The sequence below is a fragment of the Salmo salar genome, chromosome ssa07, assembly GCF_905237065.1.
Source record: "Salmo salar chromosome ssa07, Ssal_v3.1, whole genome shotgun sequence".
Classification (NCBI taxonomy): Eukaryota; Metazoa; Chordata; class Actinopteri; order Salmoniformes; family Salmonidae; genus Salmo; species Salmo salar.
In genome coordinates this window covers 25,437,375-25,459,789 of record NC_059448.1, presented here as the reverse complement: position 1 = coordinate 25,459,789, position 22,415 = coordinate 25,437,375, and the positions used below count along the sequence as shown (strand labels likewise).

At 42.9% G+C, this 22,415-nt stretch overlaps 1 protein-coding gene across 2 annotated transcripts in view; it reads right to left on the bottom strand.

Moving 5' to 3' along the window:
- The window catches only part of LOC106608893 (alpha-actinin-3), a 37,635-nt gene extending 19,015 nt beyond the window's left edge, over positions 1-18,620 (bottom strand). For both annotated transcript variants that reach the window (XM_014207088.2, XM_045721775.1), the window contains exon 1: positions 18,242-18,620. In XM_014207088.2, the coding sequence (XP_014062563.1) occupies positions 18,242-18,376 (135 nt within the window). In that variant the 5' untranslated portion in view covers positions 18,377-18,620. The remainder of the gene's footprint in view (positions 1-18,241) is intronic.
- Between the last annotated feature and the right edge of the window lie 3,795 nt (positions 18,621-22,415).

The following is a 22,415-nucleotide window of genomic DNA, read 5'->3' as shown; positions in this document are numbered from 1 at the left end:
TAAGGTACTTCATTTTTATCCAGAAATGATTTGATATTGAGATTAAAACGGGTGCATTGGGACCTTTAACAAAGAAACAGAATAGAGAAGAGGGTAGAAGCTTCAGGTAGAAGTTGCCTACAAGTACAGACATAGGATCAGCAATGCCATGACAGTCTTAAAAGGACAGTTCAAACCAGTTTCTCAGACTTTTTCATCAATAGTGGACATGGACTCAGCTCAACATGACATGTCTGGCTAACTTTACTTTTGGTGGTGAACTATCCCTTTAAGACTGACACACCTCTGTGTGAACATATTAGGTGGAATCCCAACCATCAAAAATTGGCTTGTGTTGACAAAGAATTATGAACTATCCCTTTATGACATAGCTAGATGTAAATCCAAAACAAACTCACCCTGATCCACATGATTGCTAATGCAAACATCACATCCTAGACTCCATGGTTGTGTCCCACTACCAGTCCTATAGGCCCAAGTGCAATAATAAGGGAGTAGGTTGCCATTAGGGACGCATCCCCTTCCCCTATCCTTTTATTATTATAAACTGGGTGGTTCGAACCCTGAATGCTGATTGGCTGACAGCCGTGGTATATCAGACCGTATACCAGGGGTATGACAAAACGTAGCTTATAATAGCAATACGGCACCTCTGGGGTTTGTGGTATATGGTCAATATACCACGGCTTAGGGCTGTATCCAGAACAGCCCTTGGCCGTGGTACAGTGCCTTGCGAAAGTATTCGGCCCCCTTGAACTTTTCGACCTTTTGCCACATTTCAGGCTTCAAACATAAAGATATAAAACTATAATTTTTTGTGAAGAATCAACAACAAGTGGGACACAATCATGAAGTGGAATGAAATTTATTGGATATTTCAAACTTTTTTAACAAATAAAAAACTGAAAAATTGGGCGTGTAAAATTATTCAGCCCCTTTACTTTCAGTGCAGCAAACTCTCTCCAGAAGTTCAGTGAGGATCTCTGAATGATCCAATGTTGACCTAAATGACTAATGATGATAAATAGAATCCACCTGTGTGTAATCAAGTCTCCGTATAAATGCACCTGCTCTGTGATAGTCTCAGAGGTCCGTTTAAAGCGCAGAGAGCATCATGAAGAACAAGGAACACACCAGGCAGGTCCGAGATACTGTTGTGGAGAAGTTTAAAGCCGGATTTGGATACAAAAAGATTTCCCAAGCTTTAACCTGTTAGGGCTAGGGGGCAGTATTGACACGGCTGGATAAAAAACATACCCGATTTAATCTGGTTACCACTCCTACCCAGTAACTAGAATATGCATATACCTATTACATATGGATAGAAAACACCCTACATTTTCTAAAACTGTTTGAATGGTGTCTGTGAGTATAACAGAACTCAAATGGCAGGTCAAAACCTGAGAGATTCCTTTACAGGAAGTGGCCTGTCTGACCATTTCTTGAACTTCTTTTCCATCTCTATCATTTACTAAGGATCTCTGCTCTAACGTGACACTTCCCACGTCGTCCATAGGCGCTCAGAGCCCGGGAAAAAACAGAATGTCGTCATTCCAGCCCCAGGCTGAAACACATTATCGCCTTTCTCAAGTGGCCGATCAAGGGACACTGGGCTTAGGCGCGTGACCCGACCGCCCCGCCTTTGGGATTTTTTCCTCTGTTTGCCGAAAAGGAGATTCCCTGTCGGAATATTATCGCTTTTCTACGAGAAAAATGTCGTAAAAATTGATTTTAAACAGCGGTTGACATGCTTCGAAGTACGGTAATGGAATATTTAGAATTTTATTGTCACGAATTGCGCCATGCGCGCGACACTTCTTTACTATTTCGGATAGTGTCTGGAACGTACGAACAAAACGCCGCTATTCGGATATAACGATGGATTATTTTGGACCAAACCAACATTTGTTATTGAAGTAGCAGTCCTGGGTGTGCATTCTGACGAAGACAACAAAAGGTAATCAAACTTTTATAATAGTAAATATGATTATGGTGAGTGCTAAACTTGCCGGGTGTCTAAATAGCGAGCCCGTGATGCCTGGGCTATGTACTTAGAATATTGCAAAATGTGCTTTCACCAAAAAGCTATTTTAAAATCGGACATATCGAGTGCATAGAGGAGGTCTGTATCTATAATTCTTAAAATAATTGTTATGCTTTTTGTGAACGTTTATCGTGAGTAATTTAGTAAAATGTTAGCGAATTCCCGGAAGTTTGCGGGGGTATGCTAGTTCTGAACGTCACATGCTAATGTAAAAAGCTGGTTTTTGATATAAATATTAACTTGATTGAACAAAACATGCATGTATTGTATAACATATTGTCCTAGGGTTGTCATCTGATGAAGATCATCAAAGGTGAGTGCTGCATTTAGCTGTCTTCTGGGTTTTGGTGACATTATATGCTGGCTTGAAAAATGGGTGTCTGATTATTTCTGGCTTGGTACTCTGCTGACATAATCTAATGTTTTGCTTTCATTGTAAAGCCTTTTTGAAATCGGACAGTGTGGTTAGATTAACGAGAGTCTTGTCTTTAAATAGCTGTAAAATAGTCATATGTTTGAGAAATTGAAGTAATAGGATTTTTAACGTTTTGAAAATCGCGCCACAGGCTGCCAGTGGCTGTTACGTAGGTGGGACGCAAGCGTCCCACCTAGCCCATAGAGGTTAAACATCCCAAGGAGCACTGTGCAAGCGATAATATTGAAATGGAAGGAGTATCAGACCACTGCAAATCTAAGAAGACCCGGCTGTCCCTCTAAACTTTCAGCTCATACAAGGAGAAGACTGATCAGAGATGCAGCCAAGAGGCCCATGATCACTCTGGATGAACTGCAGAGATCTACAGCTGAGGTGGGAGACTCTGTCCATAGGACAACAATCAGTCGTATAGTGCACAAATCTGGCCTTTATGGAAGAGTGGCAAGAAGAAAGCCATTTCTTAAAGATATCCATAAAAAGTGTTGTTTAAAGTTTGCCACTAGCCACCTGGGAGACACACCAAACATGTGGAAGAAGGTGCTCTGGTCAGATGAAACCAAAATCGAACTTTTTGGCAACAATGCAAAATGTTATGTTTGGTGTAAAAGCAACACAGCTCATCACCCTGAACACACCATCCCCACTGTCAAACATGGTGGTGGCAGCATCATGGTTTGGGCCTGCTTTTCTTCAGCAGGGGCAGGGAAGATGGTTAAAATTGATGGGAAGATGGATGGAGCCAAATACAGGACCATTCTGGAAGAAAACCTGATGGAGTCTGCAAAAGACCTGAGACTGGGACGGAGATTTGTCTTCCAACAAGACAATGATCCAAAACATAAAGCAAAATCTACAATGGAATGGTTCACAAATAAACATATCCAGGTGTTAGAATGGCCAAGTCAAAGTCCAGACCTGAATCCAATCGAGAATCTGTGGAAAGAACTGAAAACTGCTGTTCACAAACGCTCTCCATCCAACCTCACTGAGCTCGAGCTGTTTTGCAAGGAGGAATGGGCAAAAATGTCAGTCTCTCGATGTGCAAAACTGATAGAGACATACCCCAAGCGACTTACAGCTGTAATCCCAGCAAAAGGTGGCGCTACAAAGTATTAACTTAAGGGGGCTGAATAATTTAGCACGGCCAATTTTTCAGTTTTTTATTTGTTAAAAAAGTTTGAAATATCCAATAACTTTCGTTCCACTTCATAATTGTGTCCCACTTGTTGTTGATTCTTCACAAAAAATTACAGTTTTATATCTTTATGTTTGAAGCCTGAAATGTGGCAAAAGGTCGAAAAGTTCAAGGGGGCCGAATACTTTCGCAAGGCACTGTATATTGGCCATATACCACAACCGCTCATGCCTTAATTCCTTAAATATAACAGGACAGGAGTATTCCTGTATCAGCGCTCAACAGCAGTGTAAAATAAATCTGGTAACAATGTCTGCAGGGCTGGCCGCACTGTGTGTGTGTGTGTGTGTGTGTGTGTGTGTGTGTGTGTGTGTGTGTGTGTGTGTGTGTGTGTGTGTGTGTGTGTGTGTGTGTGTGTGTGTGTGTGTGTGTGTGTGTGTGTGTGTGTGTCCACCCAGTGTGAGCACACTGACCGTATATATAAATACAGCCTCTGTCCAGTCCAGGCCAACACATGACTATAGAACAGGTGGGATAGGCCAGGGAGAGACAGACCTGGACAGACAGGTGTCTGTGGTATGAATCACACAGACGCAGGTACACACACACACACACACACGCTCGGACACACGCAGTACCATCCTGATGAGGTATGATGCCGTGTATAAAAACAGAAACAGCAGTCTTTATAATTATAAATAGTCCCATCAGTCTGGAGAGAAGCCACACTTGGCAAAGCCATACATAGCTGCTTTACCAAACTCACCGGTGTGGGGACAATGGAAGAGAACATTCACACACACACATACGTACACATGCGCACCACACACACCCGCGCACCCTTACGCACATTTACAATGCTATGTTATACGTCCCACCTAACTCTTAGTACATCCTAAATAATGTACTGTAGCTCAACCCGTAAACAACCAAAGTGTAAACAACCAACCTGTAAACAACCAAAGTGTAACAAAGTCTAAATAACCTAACAACCAAACCGACCGACAGATTGTCATGGCAACTACATCCATCATGAAAGCCATACCTTAGCTTCACACCAGGTCCATGCCAACTACACCTATCGCTAACAACTACACCCATCCCTAACAACGACACTTATCAATATTAAGCATGATTTGTCAGAATAAATGAAAAGGACATCTGTGACCTTTTCTCTGCCCTGCTAGAGCTGCCCCAGTCACTGTAAGTGTTGTTATTGTTAAGCGGAAACGTCTAGGAGCAACAAAGGCTCAGCTGTGAAGTGGTAGGCCACACAAGCTCACAGAACGGGACCGCCGAGTGCTGAAGCTCGTAAAAATCATCTGTCCTCGGTTGCCACAGTTCCAAACTGCCTCTGGAAGCAACGTCAGCACAAGAACTGCTCATCAGGAACTTCATGAAATGGGTCTCCGTGGCCAAGCAGCTGCACACAAGCCTAAGATCACCATGCGCAATGCCAAGTGTCGGCTAGGGTGGTGTAAAGCTCACTGCCATTGGACTCTGGAGCAATGGAAACGCGTTCTCTGGAGTGATGAATCACGCTTCACCATCTGGCAGTCCGACGGACGAATCTGAGTTTGGCGGATGCCAGGAGAATGTTACCTGCCCGAATGCATAGTGCCAACTGTAAAGTTTGGTGGAGGAGGAATAATGGTCTGGGGGCTGTTTTTCATGGTTCGAGCTAGGCCCCTTAGTTCCAGTGAAGGGACATGTTAAAGCTACAGCATACAATGACATTCTAGACGATTCTGTGCTTCCAACTTTGTGGCAAAAGTTTGGGGAAGGACCTTTCTTGTTTCAGCATGGCAATGTCCCCGTGCACAAAGCGAGGTCCATACAGAAAGGGTTTGTCGATATAGGTGTGGAAGAACTGGACTGGCCTGCACAGAGCCATGACCTCAACCCCATCAAAAACCTTTGGGATGAACTGGAACACCAACTGTGAGTCAAGCCTAATCGCACAACATCAGTGCCCGACCTCACTAATGCTCTTGTGTCTGAATGGAAGCAAGTCCCCGCAGCAATGTTCCAACATCTAGTGGAAAGCCTTCCTAGAAGAGTGGAGGCTGTTATAGCAGCAAAGGGGGGACCAAGTCCATATGAATTAGAGGTCGACCGGTTATGATTTTTCAACGCTGATACCGACACCAATTATTGTAGGACCAAAAAAAGCCGATACCGATTAATCAGACGAATTTTATACATTTTGTGGGGTACAGCAGGTCAGCCACCAGGGGGAGACTCGTCGAGGCCTGGTGACAGACGGAGTCTACATCACGAGGCGATGGCTCCCTCTGCTGGACGTGCCAGGTCTCGATGGGCTCTCCGGCCGGGACTAATTTGGGCTTATTGTGGTTGGTGAGTAACCAAGGGCTGATTGCTCACCAGCTGGACGAGTCCCATAAAGCTGCCAGAAGGGCAGCACACGGGAGAAGGGACTGGGGGAAGAAAGGTTACTCCTGTATAGTTGGAGACAGTTCCAGAGATAAAAGGAGGGAGCTCAGTTTTTGTTCCCCGCAGGCTACAGCAAGACCCGGAGCCCAGAAGACGGTATCCCGGAGAGGGTCTCATGGGGAGATCTATTATTTTCTATTGGATGTTCTGATAGGCACTTTAGTATAGCCAGCCTAATCTCGGGAATTGATAGACTTGAAGTCATAAACAGCGCTGTGCTCAAGCATTGCTCAGAGCTGCTGGCAAACACAGTAAAGTGCTGTTTGAATGAATGCTTACGGGCCTGCTGCTGCCTACCACCACTCAGTCAGACTGCTCTATCAAATATCAAATCATAGACTTAATTATAATATAATAAACACACAAATACAAGCCTTTGGTCAAATCCAGAACCTATCATTTCGAAAACAAAATGAAATACAGAACCGTTACGTATTTTATGGCATCCCTAAGTCTAAATATTGCTGTTACGTTGCACAACCTTCAATGTTATGTCATAATTATTTGTGTAAAATTCTGGCACATTAATTACGGTCTTTGTTAGGAAGAAATGGTCTTCACACAGTTCGCAACGAGCCAGGCGGCCCAAACTGCTGCATATACTCTGACTCTGCTTGCACTGAACGCAAGAGAAGTGACACAATTCCCCTATTTATTATTGCCTGCTATATGAATTTCTTTTAACTAAATATGCAGGTTTAAAAAAAATGTACTTCTGTGTTTTGATTTTAAGAAAGGCATTGATGTTTGGCGAAGTTGAAGTAGGCTGTGATTCGGTGATAAATTAACAGGCACCGCATTGATTATATGCAACGCAGGACAAGCTAGTTAACCTAGGAATATCATCAACCATGTGTAGTTAACTAGTGATTATGTGAAGATAAGTTTAATGCTAGCTAGCAACTTCCCTTGGCTCCTTGCAGCCACAAGGTCCTTTTGATGCTGCACTCGCGTAACAGGTGGTCAGCCTGCCACGCAGTCCCCTCATGGATTGCAATGTAATCGGCATCCAAAAAGGCAGATTACCGATTGTTATGAAAACTTGAAATTGACCCTAATTAAATCGGCCATGCCGATTAATCGGTCGACCTCTAATATGAATGCCCATGATTTTGGAATGAGATGTTCGACGAGCATGTAGTGTATTTTATAGCCTATGATTGACAAGCCCTTAAAACCCCTCATTATCATCATCACCAAATGCTATACTTGGCTTCTTTTCTTTGTCCTCCACATGTAAGTACATAGCCAAAACAAAACACACTGTCCCAATACTTTGAGCTCACTGTATCTCTGCTAGAGCTGACCTTATCTGCTATTGTCCCTTCTCAGTGTACAGGGCTTGAGAGGGATGCCTAAGGTAAAGCCAAACATGTTTAATGTTAAAATCTGCTACACTTTTGGAACGCAGTATTGTCAAGATAACTACTTTTTACCGTGTGTAAAATTGCTTGTTTCATTTGAAAGCTTTTTATAAAAATACAAAAAATGCATGAAATGAAATGTATGCATTCACTACTGTAAGTCGCTCTGGATAAGAGCGTCTGCTAAATGACAAATGTAAATGTAAATGTAAATGTAAGCTATGTGTATGTCATTCACATGAAAGCTATGTGCATGTCATTCACACATAAGCTATGTGCATGTCATTCACACATTCATGGGTTTAACTACTGAGAAAATACTTTGTACTGTAAAAACCGTACGGGTGGATAAGTTTACTTTATTACATTTTTTACAGCTGACAGAAAGAGTCAGTGGTTGCCAGTTGTCAGTGGTTACTTGTAATGTATTTATGTGGAATGTCAACTATTTTTCCTTTGAGTTTCATTAGACAGTGTTAGGTAGTGGAGGGGAGGGGAGGGGAGGCTTGGCCATACAACAGGTGTGACAGCTTTTGGAGTGACACCCCACCACCCTCACCACATCCCTCCATCCCCGTCTTCCCCTCATGAGGGTTTTAAATATCCGCCTAACGGAGACCTAAGGCTTGAACTTGGTTGCCGCTGCCACCGGGACGCTTTGGGACGATGACATAAGAGTAGAACTGAGCCCCCTGCAAGTAAGCATTTTGTTGGGCGATGTATACCTTGCGTATCCCGTACATACAACTATTAAAACTTGAAACCTAGCCCGACCTTCCCACCCCACCTTCAACCTCCAATTCCAGCAATTCCATGAATCCCGAACAACCATTACGTCAGACATAATGGGAAGGCAATAACACACACTGTCAAATGTCTTATTTTCAAGATACTGTAGATCTTCAAAATAGTTTTCGATTTCAAATACATTATTTTACTTTACCTTATTTTAAGAAAGAGTCCCATTGACAGCTCTTTTGCAAGGGAGCCCTGCATCTTAGAATTACACAACAAATGACACAAAAATACACAATAAGAAATATAATAATACAAAAGAATTAAGTACAAAAAGAGACAAACTCATGAAAAACAATCCCATTCCTCAAAAATATGTCTTCAATCAACACTCTGAACTGCCCGAAAGGCACCAATACATCAATTTGTAGGGAACTCTGAAGATTGTTCCATACATGGGGTGCCAAAAAACTAAAAGCTCTTTTTCATAAGTCTGTAGCAACTGATGGAATTTCCAGAGTTAGCCATCCCTGTGATTGGGTATGGTAACTCATACTACTATGGCTACTGTAAGTAAAGATGTCAGGATGTTCAGTGTCCCAAATGGCACCCTATTCCCTACCTAGTGCATTACTTTTGACCCAAAAGTAATGGGCCCCGGGGGTCTGGTCAAAAGTAGTGCGCTATAAAGGGAATGGGGTCCCATTTGGGACGCATCCAGAGACACTGAGGGCCAGCATTCTAAACACCAGGCCTAATATTTCTACATTTAGAGGATCAAGGGCTTTGACTAGCCTCGCGTTGGCAGGCTGAGTGTAGCGGCTAGCGGGCACTCCTCTTCTGCCAACCCAGCTCTGTCCCAGCTGCCAGCCACCCCCTGGGCACAAGGGCAGCCAGCTCCAAGCAACAGGTGGCACACCTGATGACAGCGTGGAGCGAATTGAAGCCCCCCCCACACTCTCACGTCTAAGAGATGGCCCGTTGCTAATTATTCTGTATTTAACGCTTATTTCAGCAGTTACAGCATCGAGTGAAGCTCCTCTCATTGACCCACATCTGAGAGAATGCCCATCCTTAATTTGCATTCATTTAACCAGAGAGGTTGACTGAGAACATATTCTCATTGACAGCAACAGCCATGCAGGAACTGAATACTGAAGGATACTGAAGAAAACAGAGATAGAGGCCTATTTCTACACACTCAACTTGACTTGTGCATCAGGATGAACAATGCTGCCCTTTTTCTTTAACTCTGTTCTGAAAACAATTTTTAGACAGGAAATCTGAAATAGACCAAATGCCACAGGTTTACAATGAGTTCTCTATAATATGGTGTTTGTGTGTTGCTTATTTATGAGGTTGACCGTTCCAAGCTTTAGTACTTGACTGGTATTAACAATCAAAGTGACAATATGTACGACTATGACCAACACAACACTTGGACCCGCACCTGCAGAGAGTCATACCAACAGTTACACATCTGACATATTAATCATAATGTATTTCCATCTGTTTGCATCAATGGTTTTATTAAAGGGCAAGAGATGAAATAAATTCCATTCCATTGTTCCATTCCATTCTACTAAACATCATCATTCCATCATATATCGTTCCGTTCCATTCCATTCCAGTGTTTATCTGTTCTATTCTCCCTCCTGCAGCTTGACTGAGTGACTCTAAGGTTAAATGTCAAACACACTGGGCCTTCTAGTGGTCACAGGAGCATACGGTATGGGAACGTAGAGCGGAGCATGGTACAACCGTCCCATTGCTTCACAGTGTGTGTGTGTGTGTGTGTGTGTGTGTGTGTGTGTGTGTGTGTGTGTGTGTGTGTGTGTGTGTGTGTGTGTGTGTGTGTGTGTGTGTGTGTTTTTTTTAATGTGCCCTGGGCACTGTGATTGATGATTGCAGAGGGGATAAATTGGTTAAAGTGGGGAGTAGGATTTACAGCTGACCATCTGTCTTATATGAGTGTGGGGGGGGGAGGGGGTCTAATTTCAGCAGGCGTATCAGTTCTGTTCTGACTTCTGCCTCTTTAAACAGGATTCTGATATCATATTAGATACTCTCACACACACACGCACGCACACGCACACACACACACACACACAGCTGCTATGACAGGCTTCCATCTTCAGTGCCAACGGCGGCATCCGATACAATGGAGAGATACCAGGGATTATCATCCAAAATGAACAAGTAATAAGACCATTGAACGACTTAATTTGTGGATTTTTGCCTCAGATACAGAGTAAACCATGACAAAACTCTTCCATCCCTCCCTCCATCCCTCGCTCCATCCATCCCTCCATCCCTCCCCCCCATCATATCTTCTTTCTCCCTGTGGATTGTGGCGCCTCGGTGTCCCTTTACCGTTACCACACCATGGAATACCTGTGACCTCACGTCTTAGCGCCCCCAACAACACACACACACTTGGAGGAGGCATCACAGAACACACTCACTCCTCAGCCCTTCCTGTGGCCTCCCAGGGCTCCTAGCTCCACTAAGGCAGTTTATAGAAGCCTCCCTACATGGACACAGCTTCTGGAATAGCAACTGCCATCTGATCTCACTACAAGCTCTCTCTCTTTCTCTCTCTCTCTTACCTCGCCTTTTCCCTACACACACAAGGTTCTCTTGGCCAGTTCAGTTCTGTCTTGCATTCACTTGCAGGATGAACTTTGTTTCAAAATGTTTGTAATTATTGTAAGGAAGGAGAAAAGATAGAACAATAAAAACAAATTACTTAGAAAGGCTTGTCGATTCCGGTAGACTTCTTATAAAAATATGCCGAAGTAAATACAGTCAGGTCCAAAACTATTGACATCCTTGATAAAGAGGAGCAAAATGACTGCATAAAATAAATAATACAAATACTAATCTATATCGTACGCTCAAATAAAATAATTTTATACAAATACAATTTCTCAGAGAAAGATTTTGTTTAACAAGTAATAAAAAATATATATAAGAAAAATAGGAGTCAAAATTATTGGTACCCCTGTTTTCAATACCTTTAAATACCTCACCTTGCGAGGATAATGGCACTGAGCCTTTTCTAAAATGTTTTATGAGAATGGAGAACATATTGGGAGGGATCTTAGACCATTCCTCCATACAGAATATTTCAAGATCCTTGATATAGACTGCCCTCTTAAATTCAAACGATAGGTTTTCAATAAGTTTGGGGACTGTGATGCCAATAGCAAAATGTTGATTTTGTGCTCAATTAACAATTTATTTTGGGATTTTGATGTGTGCTTGGGGTCATTGTCTTGCTGGAAGATTCACTTGCGGCCAAGTTTCAGTCTCCTAGCAGAGAGACTGGTTTTTAGATAAAATGTTCTGGTACTGAGTAAAGTTCATGATGCTGTTTATCTTAACGAGGGCCCCAAGACCAGTGGAAGCAAAATAGCCCCATAACATCAAAGATCCACCACCATATTTTATGAGTTTCTTTTCTGCATATGCCTCCTTTTTTCAACACCAAACCCACCACTGGTGTGCGTGGCCTACGAGCTCTATTTTCATGTCATCTGACCATGGCACCATTTCCAATCTAAGTGCCAATGCCGTTTAGCAAACTCCAAGTGTTTACATTTGTTGGATGACAGGAAAAAAGAGCACTTGCCCTGGTCCTGGGGCCCCTTGTTAATAAGGACAATGGCATCATGAACTTTACCCAGCTATGTGGGTGAGACCTATGAGATAGATGAGATATTCATCAAACAAACGTCGGTGAGTTTCACTGGCTAGAACTAATGACAGAATAAACAACAGTTTTTGGAGAGCAGATTGTTAAAAGGGACTTAATAATATCATCCAGACCATGAATATCTGAGAAAACACATTGCATAGGCTAAGCTTGTCACTGTGCTTGTCACCAGAGATTGATGAGAATGTGAGGTGAAACAACCTGGTCTCGGAGCATTACTTATTATTCTGTACGTAAATCCGAGACATTCCATTTAGTATGATATGTTACGTTTCATATGGTATGTATTAACGTGTGGATGTCCATCACCCATTTTGTATGATAGGTTACGAATTACAATTTGTATGATATGTTACGAATGTACAAAACATACAATACATTATGAATTTGCAAAATGTACAATATGTTACGCATTTGCAAAACGTATGCTATGTTACGAATTCTAGCTAGGTGGCTAATGTTAGCTAGCTGGCTAATGTTAGCTAGGCTAGGGGTTAGTTAGGGGTTAGGGTTAAGTTCAGGAGTTAGGTTAATGGATAAGGGTTTGGGGAAGGGTCGCTAAAAGGGTTAAGGTTAGGGGAAGGGTTAACTAACATGCTAAGTAGCAAAAAAGTAGTAAGTAGTTGAAAAGTTGCAAATTAGCTAAAATGCTAAAGTTGTCCCTGATAAGATTCGAACTCGCAACCCACCCATCCACCCCGACCAACCACCCTACTTTCGTTTTTGCTTTAAGTGACCATCTGTCTTATGTAAACATACCAAACATAACATATCATACTAATTTGAGTGTCCCGGACTTATGTTTACTATGTTACGTCTAGTCTATGAGACCAGGCTGGGTGAAAGGGACACATCCTAATCAGTTTCAAAATCCTTTGGATGAGATTTACAAGTAAATTACAGTACTACTGTATTCCATCAAAACCCTTAATCTGATTTGTAGCAAAACTTCCATTGGATGAATTTTTTTAAGTCAAAGTGTGATAGGGATTAAACATTCTAAATAACTATACATACAATATCACATAAATAGAGAGTAGTAAATAGACGTTGAGATGAAAAAAATATATTTTCCCTTAATCTCTGCTAGATCCTGTGTTGGTCCGTTTCCATGGAAATTCATTCTGTCAATTCAGTAACACATTTTGGGAACTAGAGATGAGGGAAATGGAAGAAAAATGAATTGTGAAGTGTTAGTTGTTACTACTGCATTAAAATAAGACACAGAGACATAAGAGGAAAATGGATTTACCATGAGAGCTCAAGAGGCAGTGTTTGTTTCCCACACATACAAGCACACACACACACAAACTCCATCAAAGCCTACTGCCTTGAGCTCCCTGATCAGCTTACAGGCCTTATAAAGAGAGTATCCACCACAACAATCATTGATCGTTGTCTTGCTGGATCAATATCCACTACCCAAATATGAGCTCTCAAGTGTCCATGCCAAGCCCTTGAACACTGACTGAGGTTTTGCATACCAAATGGCACGCTATTCCCTGCATAGTGCACTAGTGCAGCACTACAGGCTCACAGGGCTCTAGTCCAAAGTAGATTGCAATATAGGGAAGGTGCCACTTGCGAAGCAACATGAGAGAGTGAGCCTCTTCCTATGGGGAATAAGTTCACTGCCGAGTGAATCACATCACATACTCCGGGTTTTCAGCTGCTAACTAACTGGCTAGATAGCTGAGTAATTGTCTGGCATATGCTAACCTATATATAACCTATATATATTGCATTCGGAAAGTATTCAGACCCCTTCACTTTGCCCACATTGTGTTATGTTACAGCCTTACTTAAAAATTGATTACATTTAAAAAATAATCCCATCAATCTATACTCAATATCCCATAATGACAAAGCGGAAATAGGTTTTTAGACATTTTAGCAACAAAAAAAACCTAATACCTAATTTACATTAGTATTCAGACCCTTTGCTATGAGACTCGAAATTGAGCTCAGTTGCATCCTGTTTCATGCATGTCAGAGCAAAAACCAAAGCCATGAGGTCCAAGGAATTGTCCTTAGAACTCAGAGACAGGACTGTGTCGAGGCAGAGATCTGGGAAAGGGTACCAAAAAAATTCTGCAGCATTGAAGGTCCCCAAGAACACAGTGGCCTCCATCTTTCTTAAATGGAAGAAGTTCGGAACCACCAAGAATCTTACTAGAGCTGGCCGCCCAACCAAACTGAACAATCGGGGAATAAGGCCCTTGGTCAGGGACGTGACCAAGAACCTGATGGTCACTGACAGAGCTCCAGAGTTCCTCTGCGGAGATGGGAGAACCTTCCAGAAAGACAACCATCTCTGCAGCACTCCACCAATCAGGCCTTTATGGTAGAGTGGCCAGATGGAAGCCACTCCTGAGTAAAAGGCACATGACAGAGTTTGCCAAAAGGCACCTAAAGGACTCTCAGACCATGAAAAACAAGATTATCTAGTCTGATGAAACCAAGATTGAACTCTTTGGCCTGAGTGCTAAGTGTCACGTCTGGAGGAAACCTGGCACCATCCCGACAGTGAAGCATGGTGGTGGCAGCATGATGCTGTTGTGATGTTTTTCTGCGGCAGGGACTGGGAGACTAGTCAGGATCGAGGGAAAGATCAACGGATCAAAGTACAGAGAGATCCTTGATGAAAACCTGCTCCAGAGCACTCAGGACATAAGACTGGGGCTTAGGTTCACCTTCCAACAGGACAAGAACCCTAAGAACACAGTCAAGACAACGCAGGAGTGGCTTCGGGACAAGTCTCTGAATGTTCTTGAGTGGCCCAGCCAGAGCCCGGACTCCCCATCCATACTGACAAAGCTTGAGAGGATCTGCAGAGAAGAATGGGAGAAACACCCCACATACAGGTGTGCCAAGCTTGTAGCGTCATACCCAAGACTGTAATCGTTGCCAAAGGTGCTTCAATAAAGTACTGAGTAAAGGGTCTGAATACTTACGTAAATGTAATATTTCAGTATTTCTTTTTGGCAAAAATGTATAAAAAAAACGTTTTTTCTTTGTCATAATGGGGTATTGTGTGTAGATTGATGAGGGGGAAAAAAAACAATTTAATCAATTTTAGAATAAGGCTGTAACGTAACATAATGTGGAAAAAGTCAAGGGGTCTGAATACTTTCAGAATACACTGTATATAGCAGCAGTCTCACAGGCTGGAAGGTGCAGGTCTACCAGCCACAGGGGAATGGTCATCCCTGATCATATTAAGTTGGCATCTGTTGAGTGTGAATAGTCCACATCCTGTCCTCACTGCAGTGATGGGGCCCTCCTTGGCCAATTTAACACTATGTGGTGTAAATTAAAGTTTATTTTTGTAATGTTAGGGAGTAACTTCTTAATAAAGTGTTCATTAGACTAATATGTTTTTCAACTTAAAGCTGAAGTGTTGCTCTGTAAACTTCATCTATTTTCTGTTTCGCCTTAGGGCTTTAGTGTAGATGCCAAATATCATTATAATATCCTTTTTTGGTACACACAGAGCTAACCGAAATACACAATCCCTTTATAGGCTTACTGCAGTTGACATTATCTTTAGTTCCATGAAAGCCGACCTGACTAAATCATTTTCCATGTTAGTAGATAAATAAAACTACTGTATCGTATCACAGGAAATAGCTTCATAGCTCTCTATTTGCAGAAAAGGATTGTTATGACTGAGCTATAGCCAGAGACAGGACGGGTGGTGTGAATAAGAATCATTCATACCTTCCTCTCATTCATCATCCTTTCATTCTGAACTCCTTAGGCGGTCCATGTTCAGATATAGTTTGTAACACCACTGTAAGATGTTAACTACCGTAACTGTAACGGAGGTGGCTCGGTAAACCATGCTCGAGTAATGAGAAACCTTGCCTTGAGACTAGAAGACCTGCGTTAGCTCCCCGAGACTGTGTTAGCCTGCATTAGCTCAGCAGGCTAACACAGTCTTGCAGTCTAAACCTTGATTGGCCATACTACTTCACCTCTTAGGACCAAGTGAAATATACAAATTCAACCCTCTCAAAGTGAAAGGAGTGCCGTGTAATATTTCTAATGCTGTATCATATTCAACAGAGTCACAGTGTGTTGACAAACACTTTATTACTGCGCCTGCCTGCAGTCGGGTGTTTTTCCACAGAAATTTGGAACATGGGGTTAGAACAGGTGGTGAGGTCCTCTCAGATTCATTTCACCTCAAAATGATGCCGCTTTCTATATTGATGATATGACATCAGCTTCTTAAGCTTCTTTCGTATGTGTGTGTGTGTGCTGTTCTTTACGTGCTAAAGTGACCCAATCACCCAGGCCAGTCATAGAGTTGAACTCACACAGCCTTTCTGGGGTGTGTGGATCAAATATTTGTGTATTCCTCTCATAAAAATGACCTATCATCTTACCTAAACAACAACAAAACAGAAAGTGACATTGCACCACCTCAACAACTTCTTGGGACACAGAGAAGGTGTGAGAGAGACTGTTGGTGAGGGAACTGGCCAGGAGGCTTACTATATTGTTGGGAAAAATGGGGGGGGTGTAGGAGAGAGAGAGAGAGAGAGAGAGAGAGAGAGAGAGAGAGAGAGAGAGAGAGAGAGAGAGAGAGAGAGAGAGAGAGAGAGAGAACAAGAGGGAGAAGCAGGGAGAAAGAGAGGAGGGAGGGGAGGAACAGAAAGAGTTCAGGCGTATTTTTAGGACAGGTTTATTTGTAGGCCTGAAACTAACCCTGTCGGTGTACTTCTATACGAGTCGTCTCTCCCCTTCTCCGCCTCTCTGTTCTCTCACTCATCCTCTCTGGCCGCTGCCTGACTGGCCATCTGTTGACGTCTCTCACCCTTAAGGCCATGTGAGCTCCAGTACAGTCACTGTGCGAAGGAAACTTTTGCATCAAAGAGACAGGGGAGTTCCATAGAAAAAGAACAGATTCCATTTTCTATGTGTTTCCTAATTAATGTTTGTATGTATGTTATGTACAGTATCCACCTTCTCCCAAGATGCCAATCAACCCAAGTAGGCTAGTTATGTATAAATATAAATAGGCCAAAGATATTTTCAGACAGAGAGTCAGACCTGTATGCAAGGACTACAATCCCCCAACTTCAGACCACTCTTTTAAAGGTGTACATGAACATTCTACAAAATCTTGTCAGAAGCAGAAAATGTCTTCTGATAAATCAATGGTAATAGAATATACATATCAGAAATGAATGCCTATGACAGCTGAGGTGACGAACGTGTATTTATTAGCGGTTTAGTCATTATGCTCAATGAATTCACTATTGAGGTATGGTTGTCCCATTCCAAGTTTAGGCCAGGCCATAGAGCACAGGCAGGCGAGGCATACATCATAACTGTCACATCAGCCCATTGACTTTTAGGTTTGACAGCTCTGGCTCATTAAATGCACCTGTCATCCATGTCCGCGAGCACAACGAGGCCGGCTGATCGCCAAGACAACGGGCGGGCCCAAGTCCCCTCGCGACTCTCTAGGCCTATTTGACATTTTATTCATTTAGCAGACGCTCTCATCCAGGCTACATGACACTTCCAGACACTAAAATGTTGCCACCTCAAGCACAGAAAAATAAGCGGCACTCCCAAAATAAAAAAACGAACTCAGAGAGACAACTTGGAGTAGTTTTGAGCGAGAGTTTTAAAAGCACTCAACTTTTAATATATCAACATATTTCTCTACAGGTATTTAGGCCTACTTTTATTGTGTGGGCCTAACTTTTGACTGGTAGGTCTAAGCATAGTTTAGAGCAGCGTTTCCCTATCTTGGTCCTGGGGACCCTAAGGGCTGCATCATCATCATCAAGCTTTGATTATTAAAAATATCAGCTGTGTAGTGCTAGGGCAAAAAACAAAACGCGCAACCCTTGGGGTCTCCATGACCGAGTTTGGGAAACGCTGGTTTAGAGATTCTGCAAATGGTTTGAGTTGGGCCTGCCTATTGCGCATGGTGACTTCTTGAAAGTCCCTATTTGTTCTATCGCTTAGTTTAAATGTGTGAGGGGTATATATATTTATTTTGAGACTGTCTTCGTGTGCCTGTTGGGGGTAAGTGAAAGATAACCCTGAGAACGTTACGCGTCTGAAATATCTAACCGCTCTGCTCATAGCTTCCAGAACTGAAAAGGAGCAGGTGCGTGCGCCAACTCCTTATCTCCCCCTGTTTCACTTGACAACTTTAATACGTTTTACAGGGATTTTTGTAACTGTCAACCATTTGATTCTGGGCACTCATAAAACATACACAACGGGATGTCTGGACTCAAGCCAGACGCACAAATGCCCGTGGTGCACAACGAGCCGCTCTAGCCAACATTTAACCGTTGACTTACTCACAGCCCGGCACCGAACGTACCTTTCTCTGCTGTTTCTCCCAGGCGGGGTCCAGCAGTAGGTCCCTGTCCCACTCATCCTCCGGAGACATATACTGATGCTCCTCGCTCATCATATACGAGGTGTTATATTGCGCTTGGGTTTCGACAGCCATCATAATGCCGTCTAGGGTTTCTAGTACCCCCTCTGATTATATAGAACAGAAACGAGGTTTTTGCGCACTCTAAGCCTTGTAGATACCAGATGAAACCCTCCTTGGGCTTGAGGTTTCACTGTCTGTCAGGTGTGCTGGTCAGCAGAAACAAGAGACGCGGCGACAGAGTACAGACTGCGGCAGAGGTGCAGCTCCCACTACCAGAAACTCTGCTTGGTCGGTGCTACTTTCCTGGTCAAAAGTAGCACACGTGACCGCACCCCAATAAGTATGAGAACCCGGGCGGGCGGGTGTCAGGGTCTGACCCTAAAAAGGTGCGATGGGTGGGGTTGTGGTTGGAGAGTTGACCTATCCCGGGGCAGGGAGGCTTGAGAGAGGAGGATGGAGAAGTCAATCACACCCCTTACTGAAGAAGATTGTAAACTACAGCTTGTGGACCGCACCTGTTGCCTCTGGTGCGCCTCTATTCTCAGGCTGTAGTCTGTATACCGCTATACCCCTCACACTGGCTACAATGATAAACAATACAGACCTCGGATAACTTGAATGTCCTTACAACGACATCTTATTCCAAGATGCATGTGTCATTAAGGATTATACTGACACAGCACATTTTAGGATAATTGTCGGGAAGATGACAGTACGAATCCTGGAAACTCACAGGGATAGGCTTTCTCCCATCCTTTCTCAAACCTCTCCTCTTGGAACCCCAGCTTTTCCATGCATTTGAACTATTCCAGATCTAGCACACCTGATTTAAAGTGTCAACTAATCATCAAGCCCTAGACCATTTGAGTCAAGTGTGTTAGTTCAGGGCTACAACTAAATTATGAAACATCTCTGGGGTTCCCTGAGGTGAGGTTTGAAAAAGGCTAGCCTAGCCTCTAGTATTGTGAAGGTCACATATCCAGATGGCACATTGACATGACAAGGCCTATATAAAGTGCTGTGACTCGGAGGTAGAAATCAAAGAACAGCTGACGGCAGTTGACTTCTCAATATTTGGCTGATACACCAGTGACAGCTCAGCTGTAAAATGTCAGTAGGCTAAACAGCATAATACTGTCAAACAAAGTGATCTAGGCCTACAGTATTACATCAAAAATATCACAAAAAAATAACATAAAAAGGTGTATAGCACTGCTTTATTACCATATTTTTGCTATAAGCTTTTAAAATTAGCCTATTTATGTTTAAAGAGAAAATGAAAAAGTTTATTTTAAAATTGTTCATTTATTTGGTACAACCATGCAGACGGTACAGTGCCTCAAGACATAAGCAATGCAAGGAGTATACATAATTCTATGAAATTTGGTTATTCATTGTCATTAAACATTTAAGGCTACATTTTCATGGTGCGAAGTAGTTTAAAGCTGTGCAAAAACACAGTAAAACTCAATCTGGCATTGTGATGAAATTAGACTTCTCAAGCATTGTGTGTTATAAAAAGGACACTATTCATGCATTGCTCCTTGTACTAAACTCTAGTTAAATAAATCGCTTTTATAATGCACATTGTTGAAGAAATGTATAACACTGCTGGATTATGAGTTTTACAATATTTTCTTGCATCTTTGAACAATTTTGCACCATTAAAATGTCCCCCGTCATCTCCTTCAAGCATGCTGATTCTTTGCACTTGTTTTTTCCTGTAAATGCACTTGAAGTACCAAATTACTCAACATTGATATTTGCAAAAACATCACCTTAACAATCCAGTTTGGCATACAAAAATGTCTCCTCCAATAACAAGAGAAACTAGATCACTCAGACTATAAGAACATAGCTATTAGATAACAATTGAGGTAACAGTTTACATTAGGTTGCCTTTATATCGTAGTAGGACTATAAATAGTATCTTCTTTAACCAGATGAAATCGCACACCATTACACTGTAACTACACTTGACTTGCCCCAGATTCTTAATTAAGTCAACTTAGTTACAGCGTAGTTACAAGTTCTTGCATGTGAGAATATAATATTTGATGTGACTAGGTATTATTTGGGCAGCAATGTTAAGTGTGACTGACAGTGGACTGGCGACTACCATGGGGGCAAAACTGTGGCCCAATTCCAATTCTCCCCGCTCTCCTTGAAGTGTGCACTCGTTCACTCCTTGAAGATGTAAAATATAGAGATTGGTATTAGATATACGGTATACTCTTGTCTAGAACAATCCAATGCTTCCCCCCCCTTCCTTGAAGGGGAGTGGACAAGCGCACATTTCAGGAAAGAGGGGCGAAATTCGGAATTGAGATTCTATTGGTAAGGCAGCATTTCTGGCTTCCCTGTCCTGTGTTGTGCAGCGCGAGGTAGAGCAGGACAGGAGCAGTGATTAAACGCTGCAGCCATATGGTTGCCAGTCAGTGTGAGCTAATAGGGAGCAGGCCAGGGGGAATTCAGCAATACAAGGCTGACTGCATTTGCTCAAGCACTAGAGTCAGACTCCACACGTCCATGTCTGAGAGGAAAAGGGGACTATGTGGGGGGGAAATCCCCACATCCTGATTAGTTATTTTAGTTAGTCCATTTTGTGCAGAAGCAATACTGTAGTTTGAATGCTCAGAGAAGCGAGTACTGGTGAACCTTTTAACATTTTAGTCAATCCTATTCAGAGCGACTTACAGGAGCAATTAGAGTTAAGTGCCTTGCTCAAGGGCATAGACACATTTTTCACCTAGTCAGCTTGGGGGTTTTGAACCACAGACCTTCCGGTTACTGGCGAAACTCTCTTAACCCACCCCCTCTTTCCACGAGCCACCATTTTGAAAACATCTAGATTACTTTTCTCCTCTAAGATCAGGACAGAATGGGTTTAAGGGAACAGGCAGGGATCAGAGCTGGAGATCCCTACATTACCAACGCAGCTTCCTCCCATCCATCCATCCTTCATCCTTTTCAGTGGTAAAGCAGACAGAGACAGGAAGACCACGCCCTCTCCCTGTCAAGTCTCTGCCCGCCGCCAGCAACGCACCTCTCAGCTGCTCAGTGAACATGTCGGACAAGTGTGTGTGTGTTCAGCCATCCTAACAGAGGGAGATTCTTAACAGATACACACACACATATATACAGAACAACAAACAAGTACAGCCGGTTGAAGTGAAGAGAAATAGTCCCCGTACCAAAGAAATCCTATAGGAGTCCTGAGATTGCAGTGAATCTGCAGGTAGTTAACCCTTACTGGGCTCGTCTGTCTTATAGGACATTTTGGATAGGGCCATAGGGAGCTGTGTTAAAAAAAAAAACATGAATGTTATTCTTCAGAGGGAGGTAAATTTATTGGCTTTATTAGTCTTGAATTGATTGATTAAACTGGAAGGAGCTGGTGGTGTTGGTAGTGAACAGTGATTAACCCCCATAGTCATGGCAAACCCAGCATCACAGTTCTTGCAAAGCAAAAACTCTCCCTACAAAGTCTGTTTTATGAATACCAAAGATGGTGGATAAATAAGAGTTTACTCTGGCCGTTAACCATTTTACAATAATGGTCAAGGGTTCCTGTTTGAGTGTGATTTTTCATCTCTCGCGTGAGCATGCTTTTCCCGCGCGAGCTCAGTTCCTCCATATAGGTTGCATTCCCTTGCATGCATCAACCAATGTTTACGTGCCACGTCATCGACTGACTGCTATAACATAATTCAAGTATCAGCTAATCACATTACCTATCCAGGCGTTGTAGGATAAGGTATGCATCAGCAATGCCTGGGCAGAGGAAGGCGGCCAATGTCTGGCATGTGAGAAAGGGAACATCTGGCTTTAGTCTATTTATTGTCCCCATCTCGCTTGCCCCGACCAACCAGAAAAAAAATGAGCCAGTGAGATTTCTCGGCCTGGGTCACCCCCTCCGCAGGGGCAATCAGTAGACCAGAGTGGGCCTGCCCCGATCAGAAAATAAAAATAGGGAGTGGGGTGTCTCGCTTTCTCTACCGTCGCGGGTAATACTCTTACCAGCCAAGCGACCCCACTAGGCCACCATACACTGTGTCCATTGTCATTCACTAGGTCTCTATAGCTACAGCCATAGCCAGGGGTGGGTGTGGCC